This window comes from Cotesia glomerata, linkage group LG4, assembly GCF_020080835.1.
Source record: "Cotesia glomerata isolate CgM1 linkage group LG4, MPM_Cglom_v2.3, whole genome shotgun sequence".
Lineage (NCBI taxonomy): Eukaryota > Metazoa > Arthropoda > Insecta > Hymenoptera > Braconidae > Cotesia > Cotesia glomerata.
The window spans coordinates 17,030,981-17,050,235 of record NC_058161.1 but is presented as its reverse complement, the minus strand read 5'-3'; the positions used below and the strand labels follow the sequence as shown (position 1 = coordinate 17,050,235).

At 30.0% G+C, this 19,255-nt stretch overlaps 1 protein-coding gene across 1 annotated transcript; it reads left to right on the top strand.

Annotated features, from left to right (window-relative positions):
- Positions 1 to 11,808: 11,808 nt before the first annotated feature.
- On the top strand, positions 11,809 to 17,970 carry LOC123263344 (ras-related protein Rab-27A). Its single transcript, XM_044726012.1, has 5 exons — positions 11,809 to 12,363; positions 15,668 to 15,738; positions 15,813 to 15,927; positions 15,994 to 16,106; positions 17,587 to 17,970. The coding sequence occupies exons 1-5, from the start codon at positions 12,220 to 12,222 to the stop codon at positions 17,765 to 17,767; spliced, it is 624 nt and encodes a 207-aa protein (XP_044581947.1). The 5' UTR covers positions 11,809 to 12,219; the 3' UTR covers positions 17,768 to 17,970.
- Positions 17,971 to 19,255: the final 1,285 nt, after the last annotated feature.

The window sequence follows — 19,255 nt, the reverse complement described above, 5'->3', positions numbered from 1 at the left end:
AGTAGCCGACATGTCTTCGGAAAGTTCTGGGTTCGAATCCCAGTCCGAGCTATCTAATAATTTTTTCTCGCATATTCTATAAACTCACATTAAGATGATCCTCTCCACATTCCTTTCTCAATCCTTTCCTACCAATATCCTGTTACATGAATGTAGAACGCTTCACGTAATAATTACCGTAACTCCTATTCTTTCCCGCTTTACAGCATTATTTATTTTATATAAATTACTTTACATAACGTAAAGCTTTATATAAAATAAAAACTATGAAAAACGAAATATACGAAAGCAAATATTAACTAATAAAATATCTTGATTAAGGAAAGCGGCAGGATGGCCGAGAGAACTAAGTCATTATATCGTTAGGGGGCGTCCATTAATTACGTGAGGTGTTCTAGGGGGGGAGTGGATCAAGCTAAATCTTACCAAATCTCACTTAGAGGGGAGGGGGGATCTTAACAAATATCACGTAATTTTTTCTCTAGCAGAAAACAGTGTAAAATTGCGTGAAATAGTATTTCTATAATAAAATATGGCCAAATTTGACACAATAGTGTTTGTCGTATTCGTCTGAACCCTGCAGAGCAGCAAAGTAGCAAAGTAGATTTATTTATAAATCTATCGGTAGTAGCCGGTCTCATGTCGTAATTTTAATAAAATTTTGTCATAATATGTTTAATTATCTTCAATTTAAGCTATTGTTCGTCGACTTTTAATACTTTTTTCAATTTATTTCGTAGTTAAGAAAATTAAAAAAAAATCAAGAATAAATTAAATTTTAGCTTTTATCATCAAATGACTTTTATCTGTAAAAAATCCGATTTTTTAGGTAGATGTCTTTAAATATCTATTTGTTATAGTCAATCTCATGTCGTTATTTGCAAAAATATAATAGAAAATAAATTTTAGGACATTACGGCCTTTTAATAACGTGTTTTTTTCAATATTCAAACAAGAAATCTACCTATCCATGTCGGGTGTAGCCGAATGGCGCTTTTTTTTTTCTCAATAATCCAACACGTTTACAGCCAAAACATAAATTTTGAAGAATCTCGCGTGAGATTAGGGGAGGGGGGAGGGAGTTGGGGAAAATCTTACGAAATCTCATCAAGGGCACGCAAAAAAAAAAATTGGGGCTGCCACATGATTTTCATGTGACTGCCACAAGATTTTTCTGTGGCAGCCACATGATTATTTCCATGTGGTTGCCACATGATTTTCATGTGACAGCAACATGATTTTCATGTGGCAGGCAATAATATTTAAAACAGCAATAATAATTAACATAATAATAATAATAATAATAATCCATATTATTAAGAGAATAAGAAAAATTTTGTGGCCAGTGTATTTATATGATAAAATGGGGTTTTATGATTGAATTTGGTATCATTAGAAAGGTCTTGACCTGGAGTTGTGCCTTTTCAAGGTTTCATATCATTCTCACCAATAGTCAATTTATTATGATAAGAATTAAGGCTGCATTCGAAAATGCTCTATCTCTAGATACATAATTAAGAAATCACCTTGCATCTGGTGAACTATTGCCATTTTTAAAGATATAAGCTCATCCCTTCATTACACTCATCGAGACCTTTCATTTGAGTACCCACATCAACTTTTCATATATTTATAAATATTATATATATGTGTATATGAAAAATATATCAAAATGCATGTGGGTACTCAAACGAAAGCTCTTGATGAGTGTAACATCAGGATGAGCTTACATCTTTAAAAATATCAATAATTAAGAAATCACCTTGTATCTTGTGAATTATTGACATTTTTAAAGATATAAGCTCACTCCGACATTACACTCATCGAGACCTTTCATTTGAGTACCCACATTAACTTTTCATATATTTATATATATTATATATATGTATATATGAAAAATATATCAAAAATGCATGTGGGTACTCAAATGAAAGGTCTTGATGAGTGTAATGAAGGGATGAGCTTATATCTTTAGAAATGGCAGTAGTTCACCAGATGCAAGATCATTTCTTGATTATGTATCTAGAGATAGAGCATTTTCGAATGCAGCCTTAATTCTGATCATAATAAATTGACTATTGGTGAGAATGATATGAAACCTTGAAAAGGCACAACTCCAGGTCAAAAACCCATTTTATCATATAAATACACTGGCCACAAAATTTTTTTTTATTCTCTTAATAATATAGATTATTATTATTATTATTATGATCATTATTATTGCTGTTTTAAATATTATTGCCTGCCACATGAAAATCATGTGGCAGTCACATGAAAATCACGTGGCAGCCACACGAAAAAATCATGTGGCTGCTGCAGGAAAATCATGTGGCAGCTACATGAAAAATTCATGTGGCTGCCACAGGAAAATCATGTGGCAGTCACATGAAAATCATGTGGTAGCCACATGAAAAAATCATGTGGCTGCCACAGGAATGTATCATGTGGCAGCCCCAATTTTTTTTTTTGCGTGGGGGGAGGGGGGGGGGTCAAAAAATTTTCAAAAATGCCTCACGTAATTTATGGACGCCCCCTTAGTTCGTTCGTACATCATGCCGAGAGGCGAGGGTTCGAGCCCCGACGGTTATTCGAATAGTTCCAAACCAACCGTCGGGGGTCGCTCCGGTAGCCGACTTGTACTGGCATGGGTTTTCTCTGTGGTTTCCCCATCGCCACTATTCCAACAGCCGTTCGAAAGAGGTGAGGAATAGGGTAAATACAGTACAGGAAGCACAAGTCGGTCCACAGCCGCAAGAGATATGCAGAGATTATAAAAAGTTGAAAGAGCAGGTTGCGATATCTAGGTGCGAAATTTGAAAGGCAGAAACTTTGAACGCAGTGAAAATTTGAAAAAAAAAATTCGAACGCAGTGAAATAGAAAGAGGCAGTACAATTGTGATGAAAAAATTGTAAAAAGGTAGTTCTTACTGCTGTACAATGTAACAAATCTATCTATCTATCTTGATTAAGGATCATGATAAAAAATACAATAAATATATTAAAGTCACAAAATTAAAAAAACAAATAATATATTATAAATAATAATGACATAAATATTACAAATTTATAAAGTATTTAAATATATAAAATTGAATTAAATATAAATATTAACCAATCGATAGATTTTTGTTCGATATCTGTGTCGTTGACTTCTTCTTCTTCTTTTCTTCAGCGTCTTCTAGCTTTAAGGATTCATAGAGGTCAGCGACTCGCTTGTAAAGAGTTCTTCTTTTTTCCATCAAAAAAAATTCTCTGCCAGGTATCAGTAACTCGAGTTCTTCGGAAAGCAAACTTCCGTCGACGCTGTCTCCGTTGTTCTGATAAAATGATCCCGCGAAATCATGATCGCGGGAACACCCGGGTAGAGGTTCTTGGGCGCTTTGAAGAGTTTCTGGTGAGTTCTCTTTCAAGGAAGAAACTTCAACAGATGTGGCGTTCATCATGCATATTTTTTGACGTTTTCGACTCATTTTGAATTAATAATAATAATAACGGTATCCTGATAACAAAATAATTATTGTTAATTATATTATAAATTATAATGAAGAAATTGATTTGTAAATGAATTTTTTTAATGAAGAAATTTTAAAGGAATTTAAAAAAAATATACAATGTGAGTGGTTGTAGAAAATTATATGAATTTTTACATAATTTTTTTTATGTTTTCCTCTATAATTTCATATAATTATAATTATATCACAAGAAATACAAAATGGCGTATTACAGCAGTTAGATAAAGTTTTTTGTCAAAAAAGCGCAAAAATTAATTTTTTTTTAATTTTTGTTTAATGTTTCAGAAAATAAATTTTTGGAAAAATATAATCATGTACAAAGTTATACAGGAAATAAATTTTTTAAATTAATTGTTAGTAAAATTGAATACTTATTGAAGCTAATTGAAGTTTATTTAAGTGTAATATTCTGAAGGTCAATTTTTATCTTAAATCAATTATTAAAAAACTTTGGTTCTTATTTACAATCGGGGTCAACCCGATTTTGGGCCATGACTAGATGAAAAATTAACATTTTTAATTTTTGATTCTGTTTGTTTTTACGGCGCATTTATGATAAAAATTATGACTTCTGTTATCATCCATAATTTATAAATAATAATGAAAATTATCAGGAACTTGGACCATAAAAATAACTCAGTATTAAATTTTTTAAATGTTGCAAAATGAATGAGCGTTATGAGGCGTGCACTTTTGGATTTTCCAAACTTTTTTTGCTTTTACCATTGATCCTTATGGAGAATCACAGACTTTATTTTATTTCACAAAACTGGACGTTCAGATTTTTATAAAAATCAAGACAACGAGAGAAAATAACATCTAGAACATATTTAATAATAATCAGTATGGTTTTCAAGAATATGAGAATATTTATTAATATAAAACATTCAAAATTTATCTCTGTCTCTCTTTCTCCAACGTGATTTAGTATAAGGAAATCTACTACGTTAATCAAATAAGATTAGGTTTTATGATTCGACTCTTGTGGTAACGGTAGTACTACCTTAAAAAAAAGTTTGGTAATTATTTACAGGTGGGGTCAACCCATGCTGGGCCATGATAATTTTTTTTTTTTTTTTTTGATCAAATTGATCAATTTATTTTTTAATTGGTTATTTTTTTTATGTACTTTTCAAAAAAAATATTATATCAAGAACATCAAAAAAAAGATAGAATAGAGATTTTATCCAAAAACATGAAAGCCAATTTTTGAAGGCAAAAAAGCTATCGAAATCTTTATTGTTTTCTTTCACAAAATTTTTATCATAAATAATAATGAAAATTATCAGGAACTTGGACCATAAAAATAACTCAGTGTTAAATTTTTTAAATGTTGTAACGTTTCGTTGTATTTCACAACTTCATCAGGCAAACTGTACAAAAGAAAACACATTGTACTAACAATATGACAAGGATAACAAAAAGATAAATTAAAACATTAAAAATCTTACATTTAAGGTTAACACTGTTGTATCTCAAAATAAACTCCGAAAAATTTTTTCATCGTTTGATAATATATACATAAAGTCAAACAAGTGGTAACCATAATATTAAGAAACTTAGTCAATCTCCATTCCATTTAACAGGCGAGACCATCTTTTTCTCGCTTTGCTCTCACGGAGTTCAACGGAACTATCTCTATCGCACTCCCAGCAGCAGAGCAATTGCAGTTTCGATTGGTTTCACGAAAAGAATGAAATTTTTGAAAAAAACGCTTTGTGGTGAAATAGTTTATTAAATTATCTATTATCTCTAAAAACGTTTTTTCAAAATTTCCATTCGTTTCGCTAAGCCGATTGAAACTGCAATCACTGGTCTCGGCTGTTAAGCAAATTAGTCAACAATAATCAGTTATAAAATTACAATAATTACATACAAGACAGACAGCAACAGACTGAGCGTAAACAACTGTAATGGTAAAAACAGTTATACTTCTCAAATCTACTATGCCGACTCCCAATTTTGAACTGATTATGATTTAAAAAAATATTAATTAATACAAAACTATTTGTCATATAAATAAATACAAATTGTCTTAAAGTAATCCCTATAAAAAATTCTTGCTATTTAATATTTTCAAAATCACATTTCAAAGAAAAAAATTAAAAAAAAAAAAAAAAAAATATTTTCCAAAGAAATTTTTTTTTTTTTTTTTTTTTTTTTTTTTTAAAGAAACCCTTATGGAAAACCCCTTTATAAAAGTGGAATTTAACAAAAAACATTAGATCACAAAACAATTATTGCATCAATCTTTTAGCCACTGATATGATATCACTATATGATGAACTTAATCCCTGGGTATCAGACCTAAAATTGACACAATCAAACACTTTGATGAAAAACATCTCACTGATGTTACATTTTAGAAAATGAAATTCATAGGACAAACGAAACAGAAACTTAGGAAGCGGATTAATCCACACATCAACAATTGCAGGCCTGTCAACATTAACAAGAGTAATATGACGGCATTGGCGGATCATCATTTTGAGAGTGGGCACGACTTTCAGTTTAACGCTGCTCAGATTTTAGACTATGAATTTCATTTTCTAAAACGTAACATCAGTGAGATGTTTTTCATCAAAGTGTTTGATTGTGTCAATTTTAGGTCTGATACCCAGGGATTAAGTTCATCATATAGATAGATAGATATATATATATATATATTTATTTGTCCTTAGAGCCGAAGCTCCCTCAAGGCCATCAATAAGCAATACATTTTATATATATATATATCTATTAGGGTGTGTCAATTTTAGGCGACTTTTTTTTTTTCAACGAAAAAACAGGCTGAAAACTTGCATGAAGGTGAGAACAGAAGCCTGTTCAAAGCGGAGCTCTTAATATTAATATTTAGAGGTGTCTGTCCCTAATTTTTCATTTCCCATTTAAATAACATAGGAAAAAAAATTCTTTTTTGTTTATTTTTCTAGCTCGGCATACGCACCTCATATATATAAGTCCATAGCATATTCTTATAGAGAATTTAACGCTCTACAAAAAAGGTCTCTTACACTTTTATCATAAAGACAGCCGTCCTAAAGTTATTCAGATGTATTGTAAACTAATAAAAAAGGTCTGGTCTTGAAAGATCAATTTGTTCGGGAGTAATCATTGGTACATCCAAAATGAGGTGACATCCGGACGTCCACGTAAAATTTTTTTCAAAACGTTTTTTTTTTCAAAATAGCAACATGAAATGATTTTAGAAAGTAAAAGATGGTTTAATTTAAGTGTTTTCTCCGTGTACATCTACTTATATTATTGTATAAGTGTAATATGGTTGTGATAGAGACATTTAAAGATCACAAAATTGCTTGACCTTGACGAGTCGAGTATAAAGCACAACCTCACGCGCTTCGCGCTATGAGGCGTGCAAAATATGTAGATATTAATATCTTTTTTTCAGGACTTGCTCAGGTTCCAAAAATTTTACTGCTTAATTATGATATTATAAAGTATCAATATGCCAATTTTCATTAAATTCTGAACGTCAATTCTAAAACCGGTAGTACTACCTTAAGGATCTCTTGTATTTGAACTTGAATTTTTACAAAAAAATTAAGTACAATTTTTCACCATTTTTTTTTTGCAATAAAAAAATAGTAAAAATAAAGATATTGTTTAGAATTGAATTTCAAATTAAGCGTGTATTTTGTTTTTAAATTTTAAAAATACATTTTTGAATATTTCTACAATTGAATTATAAAAAAAAAAAAAAACCAATTTTTGAAGTCTACACCTATTTCCCATTAATTTAGATTAACTAGATTAATTTCTTAAAAATGTACTAAAGTTTTTTTATACAGAGTGCAGTAGAGCGTATCATGAAATATATTAACAAAATTAAATTGAGAGAAAAAAAAATATCGACCTCTATTACCTTCATTATAAAATATTTATCTCTTCCTGGTTAGAAAAAAAATTAACAACTTCAATTCTTTATAAAAGAAATTCAAAAGTATTAAAAATATTTAGAAGTATTAAAAAGAATTTAAATTTCGTTATTTTTAATATTTTTTGTTTTTTATCACAATGTATAAACAAATGTATAGCTTTTTTTAAATTAAGGAATCATTCTGGCTTGTAAATTTTTAAAAAATTATTTTTTTTAACGCGTTTATGACAATTTTTCTGATGATCCGTTCACCTGTTGTTAATTTATATACAAAATATAAAAAAAAATAAACATATATATTTTTTGAGTTATTCAAGAGTATATTTGTTGAGCTGAATAAATTTTATGTAAATATCTATAATAATTTCTGTCTAAAAAAAAAATGAACTTAACTAAAATGAACTTTGATCAATTTATAATTATTTTTAATAATTACAAATAATAAAAGTTTTTCTGTCAAGAAAATTTTCTTAATAATATTTTTTTTTCGCACTAGATGAATAAAAAAATGATTTACCTTCATAAAAACTCACTCACACTTTTATTAATTTAAAAATAAAAAAGTTCAAGCAACAATCACTTACTTTTAAACAAAAATAAAATTGTACTTTAAAATAAAAACATATTTTTAATAAACGTGGCGAGTTTAGAATTTATAACTTTATCCGGAAGATATTTCAAATTACTTAATAGTATACCTGGCACTTGCACCACTAACGAAAGGTGCGTGGATCTGTATTGTTCCTCTGAGGGGAGCAGAAACTAAAAAAACCTGTATACTATAAATATATAATATACCAGTAGCATAGACGAAACGTTTGCATTTGGGTCTATGTATATAATGTATATACGCTGGTCTAGTCTATTATATATCTATATATATGTATTACGTGAAATATATAACAGATTTTTAGGAGAATAGAATAGAATAATGGAGTGAAGAATGAGATTACGGAAGAATGAACGAGATTTTTAAATCTTATTCTACGCCATTGTAAAAATCTAATATCAATTTTTTCACAATTTCATTTTTTCCAAAAATTATCACTAAATATTTAAACTTAATCTAACAAAATGAATATTTTTGAGTTATTCAAAAGATAATTTTTTTTTAATGTAAAAAAACCTCGAATAAATTAAAAATATTGCGCTTTTTAATTATCAGGGCCAGGACTTTCGCAGTTGTTTAAATGAGCATTCATATCGTGTGCCAAACGCCAAAAGGGCGTATTACAGTAGTTAGATAGGGTTTCATGCCAAAAGGGCGTATAAAAAAATGTTTTTTTGCCATTTTTTTTAGAACCGCTCAAAACGTAAAGATCTGCAGAAAGAAAATTTTTGACGTACTAACGCCAAAAGGGCGTATCTTGAGATATACGCCCTTTTGGCTTTAGAAAATTATCGGTCTAAAGCCAAAAGGGCGTATAAAAAATCTGGATTTTTAATAATTTTGAACAGTCTTCAAAATTGTCCGGAGAAAGTTTGTGAAAAAAAAATTAGAAAAACGGTTGACCCTGAAGGCCATCCCTGCAACTTCCCGCTAATTCCATACTTAGGCGCTTAAAATTGCACCAATGGCGTTTTTGAGCTCTTCGAGCTTAAAAATACAATTTGTGGGTTATTTTAAGCTCCCCGAGCTCAAAGAGATTGCTTTCCTATGCTTTTGAGCTCTTCGAGCTCAAAAGTCTGATAGAGATTTGATAAGACACTATTTTTTGAATTTTTAAACCGCAATAACTTTTGAATGAATAAACCGATTTTCACGCGGTTGGCAGCATTCGATACAGTTTTTCAAGCCTCACAAAGAATCTTAAATTTTGAATTGATCGCGCTAGGAATTTCGGAGTTATTCCGAAAAAACACTTTTTTCGGTTTTCTTTCGTTCACGATATCTCTCGAACGAATCAACCGATTTTGACCGGACTGGTGGCGATCGACGTGGTTTTTTTGAGGTTAAGAGCTGATTAGTTTTTAGAATTAAACCATCAAGCTGTTTAAAAGTTATTCCAAAAAAACCACATTTGAAAAAAATTTTTTTTTCAGTTTTTTGAAGATTTCTCAAATTCTATTGATCTGAATCGGTCCAAATAGTTTTCAAAATCTAAGTTTGGTCAATCCCTTTTGAATGGCACCAACCGCGATGAAATCGGTCAAGCCGTTCAAAAGTTATAAGTGGTTCACATACTTTCACACACACACACACACACACACACACACACACACACACACACACACACACACACACACACACACACACACACATACAGATACCGTGACAACCTCGCGGGGATAGTCAGGGAAGCTTCCTGTGACTTTCAAACGTCGAGATCTGATGAAAACTCGATTTTTGCAAAATGGGGTGAAAACAATAACTTCCCGATTTTTGAAGATCTTCAATTTTCTTAGCGGGAAGTTAAAAATTTGAAAAAGTCAACATTTTCGATAGTAGTAAATTTAAATTTTCATCATTTTGGACAGTCCTATGATTAAAAAAGCATATAAATTAAAAATTTTTTCGCGTACTAAAATTTTCATATTTTTCATAAATTTCCTTCTTTTTCGTTGCGTAAAATTGTAGTCAAAATCTATAATATGTATATATAGAATGAAAAACACCTTATCATAAGTAAGAAATTATTAATTAAAAAACTCTATTTTCGAGAAACGGGGTAAAACTCATATAATCCCAATTTTAGAAAATTTTTAATTAAGTATAAGTAAGTATAACCGGACAAAAAAACCGGCTCTTCATTTATTAGTATAGATATGTAAGTATATATAATTATATATGCCTTTATATAATTAACATATAAAAAAATTTATTCCTTGAAAAAAAATTTTTTTTTGGTAATCACAAAAAGTGTAAAATGATGTTTATAATTACGTTTAAATAATTCGGAAATACAAAATTTGTTACATTTCCTATGAGATGTTTTGGTCTGCTCTGCTACTACCTAATAGTAAAATTATTATTTATTTTATTATTTAAATAAGTGTAATATTATAATGAGGTTCGGTAAAATAAATAAATTATGAATTATGACTATCCAAATATATTATAAAATCAATTTTTATATTATATTTATGATAAACTCATATAATACATTATGTAGATCATAGAATAATTATCATCTAAGACAGCAACACAGCAGACCGAAACTTCAATACACACGGAGATCACCAAAGTTAAGCAGCATTGAGCAGCCCGTGTAAAAAAAAAGTTTCCTGAAAAGTTCCGGAATAGTTCCTGGTCCGGAACGTTCCTATGATAAGACAATCCGGAACATCCCCGGAATACTTTTGCAATGTTCTCGAAATAGTTCTGGATCATTCATGGAACACTTCCGGAACATTTCCGGAAAATCTCCGACAGACTTATAAAACATCGCTGGAATACTTTTTATCCTAAGATAGTGATACTATTAACTTTGAACCAAATGAAGAAATGTTAAATACTAATATTTGGGATAAGAAAGACGTTTAAATATTAGTATATTTATGTATGTTACGTTATGACTTTTGTAAAAATTTTAAACATTAAATTTATAATAATGTCGCTACAAACATTATAAAATTTTTATATAAAATAAAGGATTTTATTTAATAATAAATTATTTTATGCACTTTATATTGTCAATGCTGTAAGAGTATAAAATTATAAATAAATTTTCATATTTGCCGCTCTCAAAATAGAGTTGGTAACAGTGTTGGGTAAAAACGGGTAATCGAACTTTGAGGAAAGAGTAATCGAGATTGGACCCATCGGCAACACTGCTTATGACCGTTGACGATTCTTCCGCTTCTGTTTCAACGTGTTAAGCTCATTCAGAGTTCGAATCCCAGTCCGAGCTATCTAATAATTTTTTCTCGCATATTCTATAAACTCACATTAAGATGATCCTCTCCACATTACTTTCTCAATCCTTTCCTACCAATATCCTGTTACGTGAATGTGGAACGCTTCACGTAATAATTACCGTAACTCCTATTCTTTCCCGCTTCACAGCATTATTTATATTTGTAAAAAAGATAAGCTCAATCCCCACCCGCAGAGATCTACCTTACCATACCAGTATCGCTTACCTACCGCCAACTCTTAACCTCTAGCCGATAAAGCAGATTAACCTACTTACCATCAGCACAGCAGCTTTCTTCATTACCGCCGCTTTGAAGGTAAAATAGTTCCAGGTATTACGCAACTGCGACCCTTCAGATTGCGCTGCATACATCAATTTTGACTGGAAACGGAGACATATCACACGTATTGCGTGCATCACTATTGCACCTATACATTGTTATGATTGTATATTTATTTGTTTAGCCCAGAGCCGACAGACGTATTTCGTAATGCGCGGTGTCATTACACGCATGTAGGTCAGTAGGGGAACCAGGAGGCAATCCTTCATCGCCATATTGTTGTAGTGTAGTCTATTATATCGCCAGCTTTTTTTCATTAACCAACTAGTAGTTCATTTATTTTCTTTTTGTATTAGTAATAATAATCGATATAAAAATATTATTATTAATAGAACATCAGTTTTCCTTGATTATTCATTTCAATAAAATCAGTTACTTTTAAAAGATTTAATTAAATAATATAAATAATTCTTTTTGATTCGTTTTAATAGTGTTGTTTATTTATTTAAAGAAATAATTAATGAATTTTTTTTTATCAAATTTTGTATGTTTGTATATTTGTAAATATTTGCAAGTGAGTCAGGCAACAGGTGGCGAAAATTTGTTTCCATTCGAATTTCAATTGCCGATCAAATTTAAGAGCGGGGAGCTCGATTGATTTATTTGTTGATAATGGATTATGATTATTTGATAAAATTTCTGGCACTTGGTGACTCGGGTGTTGGTAAAACTAGTTTTTTGTATCAGTACACTGATGGAATTTTTACTTCACGCTTTGTATCAACTGTTGGAATTGATTTCCGTGAAAAACGGGTGGTAAGTTTTTTTTTACTATTTTTAAAAACGATTTTGATAGCTAACTATTGATCTTACAACACAAAGTCTAGAGGTTTTTGTTGGAAATTTAATTCTCTAAAAAATTGCATTCATGTCTTGTTTTCGTATCTTTGATACTTTCGCTGAAATTTCAGTTTAAAGCTAAAAAATCGAGATCTTATGCTCAAATTTTTGGTTTTTCCAAATTTTCTTTCAAAACGATTTTTCATAGCTAAGTATTGATTTAACAACAAAAAGTCATTGGAGTTTTTTTGTTGGAAATTTAAGGAGAAACATCACTGTGACGGTTGAAAAAAAGGTGATGTTCGGGAATTTTTTTGACAGGGAAAATAACGGAATTTGAGGATCCGATTTTTTTAATTTTATTAAGGGTATATAAAAGATTATTACCCTGAATTTTTATTAAAAAATATTAAATTATTACAAAGTTATTAACAATCTCGTAGAGCACTAGAAGAAATTTCCCCCTCCATGGTCGCATCGATCACTTAAAAACGGATCATCTGAAAATAAAAACCCAAATTGCTTTTTAATCAGTAAGGCTATAGTTATTGTTGCATGTACAGAATTTGAAAATTTTGATTTTTGAGATTTTTTTAGCCGGGTTAAAACAAAAAAAAAAACAATAAAAATAATGAGAAAATTCTCAATCAGTCACCATTTTTTTGAAAATTAAAATTTTCAAAATTCTGTACGTGCAACAGTAACTACATCCTTACTGATTAAAAAGCAATTTGGGTTTTTATTTTCAGATGTTCCGTTTTTGAGTAATCGATGTGATCATGGAGGACGAAATTTTTTCTGATGCTCTACAAGATTGTTAATAACTTTATAATAATTAAATATTTTTAACTTCCCGTTAAGAAAATCGAAGATTTTCAAAAATCGGGAAGTTATTGTTTTCACCCCGTTTTGCAAAAATCGAGTTTTCATCAAATCTCGACATTTGAAGGTCACAGGAAGCTTCCCTGACTATCCCCGCGAGGTTGTCACGATGTGTGTGTGTGTGTGTGTGTGTGTGTGTGTGTGTGTGTGTGTGTGTGTGTGTGTGTGTGTGTGTGTGTGTGTGTGTGCTCAAGAGCTCAAAAGCATAGGAAAGCAATCTCTTTGAGCTCGGAGAGCTCAAAATTACTCATAAATTGTATTTTAAGCTCGAAGAGTTCAAAAACGTCATTGGTGCAATTTTAAGCGCCTAAGTATGGAATTAGCGGGAATTTGCAGGGATGGCCTTCAGGGTCAACCGTTTTCCTAATTTTTTAATAAAAATTTAGGGTAATAATCTTTAATGTACCCTTAATAAAATAAAAAAAAATCTGATCCCGAAATTTCTTTATTTTCCCTGTCAAAAAAATTAGGAAAATGGTTGACCCTGAAGGCCATCCCTGCAACTTCCCGCTACTTTCGTAATTAAATACTCAAAATTGCACTTATTACGTTATAAAATTTCCGTGTAGTTTTGAGCTCTCCGAGCTCAAAAGTCTGATAGAAGTTTAATAAAACACTATTTTTTGAATTTTCAAACCGCAATTACTTTGGAATGACTGTACCGATTTTCACGTGGTTGGCGGCATTCAACCCAGTTTTTCAAATTCTATGATATATTTTCGAACACAAATTGATCAGACCGGAAATTTCGGTGTAATTCGAAAAAAAACACTTTTTTTTTCGATTTCTTTCATCAAAGATAACTCACGATCGAATCAAGCGATTTTGACCGGCTTGGTAGCAATCGACGTGGTTTTTTGATGTTAAGAGCTGATTAGTTTTTGAAATTGATCAGTCAAGCCGTTTGAAAGTTATGAGAGGTTTACACACACACACACACACACACACACACACACACACACACACACACACACACACACACACACACATACAGACACCATTGCGGGAATAGTCAGGGAAGCTTCCTAGGACCTCAAAACGTCGAGATCTGATGAAAACTCAATTTTCGAAAAACGGGGTAAAAACAATAACTTCCCGATTTTTGAAAATTTTCAATTTTCTTAGCGGGAAGTTAAAAATTCTCGAAAATCACCTTTTTTTTCGACCGTCACAGTGGTGTTTCTCCTTAAATTTCCAACAAGGAACTCCAATGACTTCTTGTTGTTAGATCAATATTTAGCTATGAAAAATCGTTTTGAAAGATAATTTGGAAAAACCAAAAATTTGAGCATAAGATCTCGATTTTTTAGCTTTAAGCTGAAATTTTTTCATATCTTTGATATTTACCTCGGAATTTCAATTTGAAGCAACAATTAAAAGACCATTCGGCAGCCGAAATGGAAGTAGATTTCATCATGAATAGAAAAAAAATATATCGAGGATTGTATACAAAACTAGGGTTTTTAACTTCTATGCAATCGACAAAAATATATATCAACGGAAAAATTTTAAAACCAGTGCAATAGCAAATTTCATAATTGGCATAGCGGAATAGGACATAATTTTAAGACTACACATATGATATGGTACTCAAATTGAAGCTTATTTAATTAAATTAAATTAATTTAATTAAAGAGCTTTCAGATGCATTTTATAGAATTTCAATAAGTTATCCCATTCAAAAATTATTCGAGTAAGAAAGTGAAGAAATATGAATTTTTATGATTTTCAAAATTTTGAAATCCTGGTATTTCTAAATTACTTCACCGATTAAGATCATCTTCGAACTTGACTTTAGTATTTATCTGTAGAATAACTATGTTGAGTTTGGTAGAGATCGGTTGTAAATTGGCGACGCTATCGTCGTGACAAGCCGCGTTATATCCGATATATATAAATAAATAAATATATATATATATATATATATATATATATATATATATATATATATATATACACATATAAACTTTTGAACCATATGCATTTTCCGACTCAGCTCGACGAGTATAGTCGAAATATAGCAAAATTTTTTAAAAGTTCCGTCATGAGGACCAATGCAATAGTTAGATTTCTATGAAATCTACTAAAAATCAGGATTTTTATTAGGTGACGGAATGGTAGTTACGGACAATGTCTCGGATAGCTTAACTGGTAGAGCCTTTGGCGCGTAACCAAATGATCCGGGTTCGAGTCCCGGTCTGGGCTGTCTGAATTATTTTTTCGGTTACCGAAAAATTCCTACTGAGTAAGGTCCCTCCTCCCCCCTTTATCCTTTATTTCCCCAGTTCCCAAATTTGTCTTTAATGACAAATTTAGCTATAAATTATGGCTATGAAATCTACTAAAAATCAGGATTTTACATCGCAATTTAAAAAATAAACTAATTTTGCTGTTTAAGATCCATAAAAATGCAACTGGAAGACAGCAGAGGGTTCATTTACAACTTTGGGACACTGCAGGTCAAGAAAGGTTTGTATTCAATAAATTAAATTGTTCTTTGTTAATAATAATGAAGATTATATTACATTTTTACTGTTTTTTAGGTTCCGAAGTTTAACAACGGCATTTTACCGAGACTCAATGGGATTTTTGTTGCTATTTGACCTGACAAATGAGCAATCGTTTCTGGAAGTTAGAAATTGGTTGGAACAATTAAAGGTGAGTTTAAAAATTATTAATGAACTAACTAGTTAATTAATGATTGACGATTAATTTATTTATTAGACACATGCGTACTGTGAGGAGCCAGATATAATTTTGTGTGGAAACAAAGTTGATCTTGAGGACAGAAGGGTCATAAGTGAAGAAAAAGCTCGTGAATTAGCAAAAAAACATGGGTAATTTTATTAATCTTTTCTTTTTTTTTTACTCATAAATTTTCCCGGGTTATTGAGAAATTACATTAATTATTAAATCTAGTGACTGGACGTAAGAAATAACACATTTGAACAGTTCTGCCACTAGAACGTTAACGTAATGAATTTTTATTCAATTAATTTATTTCTTCAGGAGTAAAATTTACGCCGCAAAGGATTTTATTTATATTGTTAATGAAAAAAAAAATTAGCTAAGTAAATTGATTGATTTTTTATTGGAAAAAACTCATATTAGTGTAAAAACTCCGCATTTAGATATTTTTTGGATTATAATCCATCTTTTATCAACCAAAATGATTAAAAATGATTTTACATGTTAAAAACTTGTATTATATTAGAGATGGTATTTAATTTGATTTGAAGAATTAAAAAATATTCAAATTGCACGCCTCATAAGTGAAGCGGATGAAGCAGTGCTCTACTCTCGCCTTACAAAAATCAAGTAATTTTTTTTAACTAAAATTGTTTCTATTCATTATCTATCGCATTTGTAGAATAATATTTACGCATAAATGTCATGGAAAAAAAATAGTTTCAATACTTATGACATTTTTAAAAAACATTTTGCTTTCTAAATAAATAAAAAAAATGTTTAAAAAAATTATTTCGTGGACGTCTGTGTGTCTGATGTGTATATGGCAACTGGCGTGGTCACGATAACTGCCAAAAAACTTAACTGATCAAGTCCATTTTTTTTTATACGCTTCAGTATTAACCAAAATTAAGTCCTTTCGAAGATCACGGTCTAATTCAATGTAGTTTAATTATAATTAGCAATAAACTAAAATCCACTTATCGTTTCTATATCTATATCTATGTAAATAAGGTTCGTTTACAACACATGCGCAGTGCCTTTCTTTTCTGGGTGGACAATGGTGCGAAAGATTTAAAAGTATTTAAATTTTATTTTAATCAATTTTATTATGGAAAATGAAATTATGAGGCGTGCACTTTTGGATTTTCCAAACTTTTTTTCATGCCCAATCGCAAGAATTGAAATAAATGGTTATTTTATCAATAAAATTGCCAATTTTTTTAAGACACGCTGAGCGTGAAAGTTTGAGAGGGCAAACTAATCCTTAAAAATATTAGCCATCCTGGTGCTTGAACCTAAAATTCAGGTTGCATGTTATTGTCAACACATTGAACAATTAATACATTACAATATTTTTGTGTTCACACACATCCAACACTCTAAAAATTGACGCTAAAATTAAGGTCTGAGACCGGGAAAAATTTTAAAAAAATTTTGAAAATTTGGCTAACAAAGTTATTAGTTGTTTGAACAAAATATTTTAGCTTTTTCAACAATAACATCTGTTGTACCAAGCTAATATTTTTCAAAATTATAACTTGTTTCAAATAAATTTTTTTTTGCGTTTTCAGCGCGTGTTACAAATTTTTACTCAAAAAACAATAATTGTTTAATCATTTTTTCCAGGATGCCTTATTTAGAAACAAGTGCAGCAACTGGTCACAACATTTCCCAAGCTATCGAATTACTATTAGACAGAGTTATGACCAGGATGGAAGCAACAATGGACACTGCGTTGTTGCCTCATCAAAAAGTGCTGCGTTGCCATGACCCGGAACTGCCACCTAGTAATACTTGCTATTGCTGACCCTGCTATCTTGCGTAGAGCAAATATGATTTTCTTGCTCGTACGCGACTTTTTTTTTTCTCATATTTTTCTCCGGAGAAGGAAGTGGAACAGCTTTGATTTTTAGAAAAGATATTTTTGGTTTTTTAGGAAAATAAATTAATAGCAAAATCGATGACGACAAAGAAGAAAATAGGATTTGCGATTACGAATTTATCTAAATATATATACATATATTCTTAAAAAAAAGTGATGGTTTAAGCTCTTCCAAATGACAAAATGCCAAGTCAATACTTGTAAGATTCGCTGTTATTTACTTAGCGGTAGCTTATAAATATGAAATATTAAGTGAATTTATTGATTTTTTAATGAAATGATCAACCGGCAATTAAAATCGTGCCAAAATTAATAAAATGAAACCTCTATAAGCCAAAAATTATTTTACAATAAAATTTTACTGTGATGTCCTTAAAATGTAACAATCAAAATAATATATATAATATTTAATATATATATATTTTTTTTTAATATCAATTGCCAAAATAATCATATATTCTTACCAATATTTAAAATTATATATTAATAATTATTTATATGCTTTAATTATAAATAACACTGTTTGTAAATTAATCACAATTATTATTGTTATTAATAAATATGTATACACTTTATTTTACAATATTATTAGATATTTGTCAGCTATATGCTGCTGTTATTGAAAAAAAAAAAAACAATCATAAAAATATATATTTACTGTATAATTTATTGCGTATATATACATTACAATTGTTAAAATAAATAAATTAACCAATGAAATTTTCATTGTTTCGGTTGTGAATTTATAATTATTTAAAAAAATTTCTTATTCATAGTTTTCTATTCAAGTGAAGATAATTACATGTATGTACAGTAAATTACATTTTTTAGAAGATTGTCAAGGACGTCCCCAAAATAAGTGTTTAATTTTAGGAAATATTTTTCTACAACAAAAAAAATTTTAATATAAAAGCGCTCTTTTGCCCCTCCACATGCGCAGAAGTACGAAAATAATCTTACTGCGCCGCTTTTCTGACCTTGTGACGTCACAACCCCCCACTCTAACTTACGAGAGTTGTTTATGCTGAGTTTTGATGTTTTGACTCTGTTTTCAAGGTTATTTTTGTGTTATAGGTTTTAACAGTTGATAAATAATGAATTTGCGATAAAATGGCTGGTTTGTTAAAAATTTATCGACATAAAAAGGACGGACTTTATTTAAAATTCAAAATTAAAGTTTAGGTATTTAATGTTTGAAATTAAAACTTAGAAATAATGGAAACCGACTTTTGATAAATAAAATTTAGTTTTAAGGAGGTTCGAGCGAATCTAATGTGAAAAATACTTTCCAACTTTGAGCTTTAAAATTAAGTATATATATAAATAAATACGTCTTTTATCTAAGTCTAAAATTTTGAAAAGATTCACCGTTTAGTTACTTAGTTATTAAATTTCAAAAATCACATTTTTTAT

Coding starts and splice junctions, on each gene's coding strand:
- LOC123263344 (XM_044726012.1), top strand. CDS start 12,220: ATGGATTATGATTATTTGATAAAATTTCTGGCACTTGGTGACTCGGGT. Junction 15,739..15,812: donor GACACTGCAGGTCAAGAAAG/GTTTGTATTCAA, acceptor ACTGTTTTTTAG/GTTCCGAAGTTTAACAACGG. Junction 15,928..15,993: donor ATTGGTTGGAACAATTAAAG/GTGAGTTTAAAA, acceptor TTTATTTATTAG/ACACATGCGTACTGTGAGGA.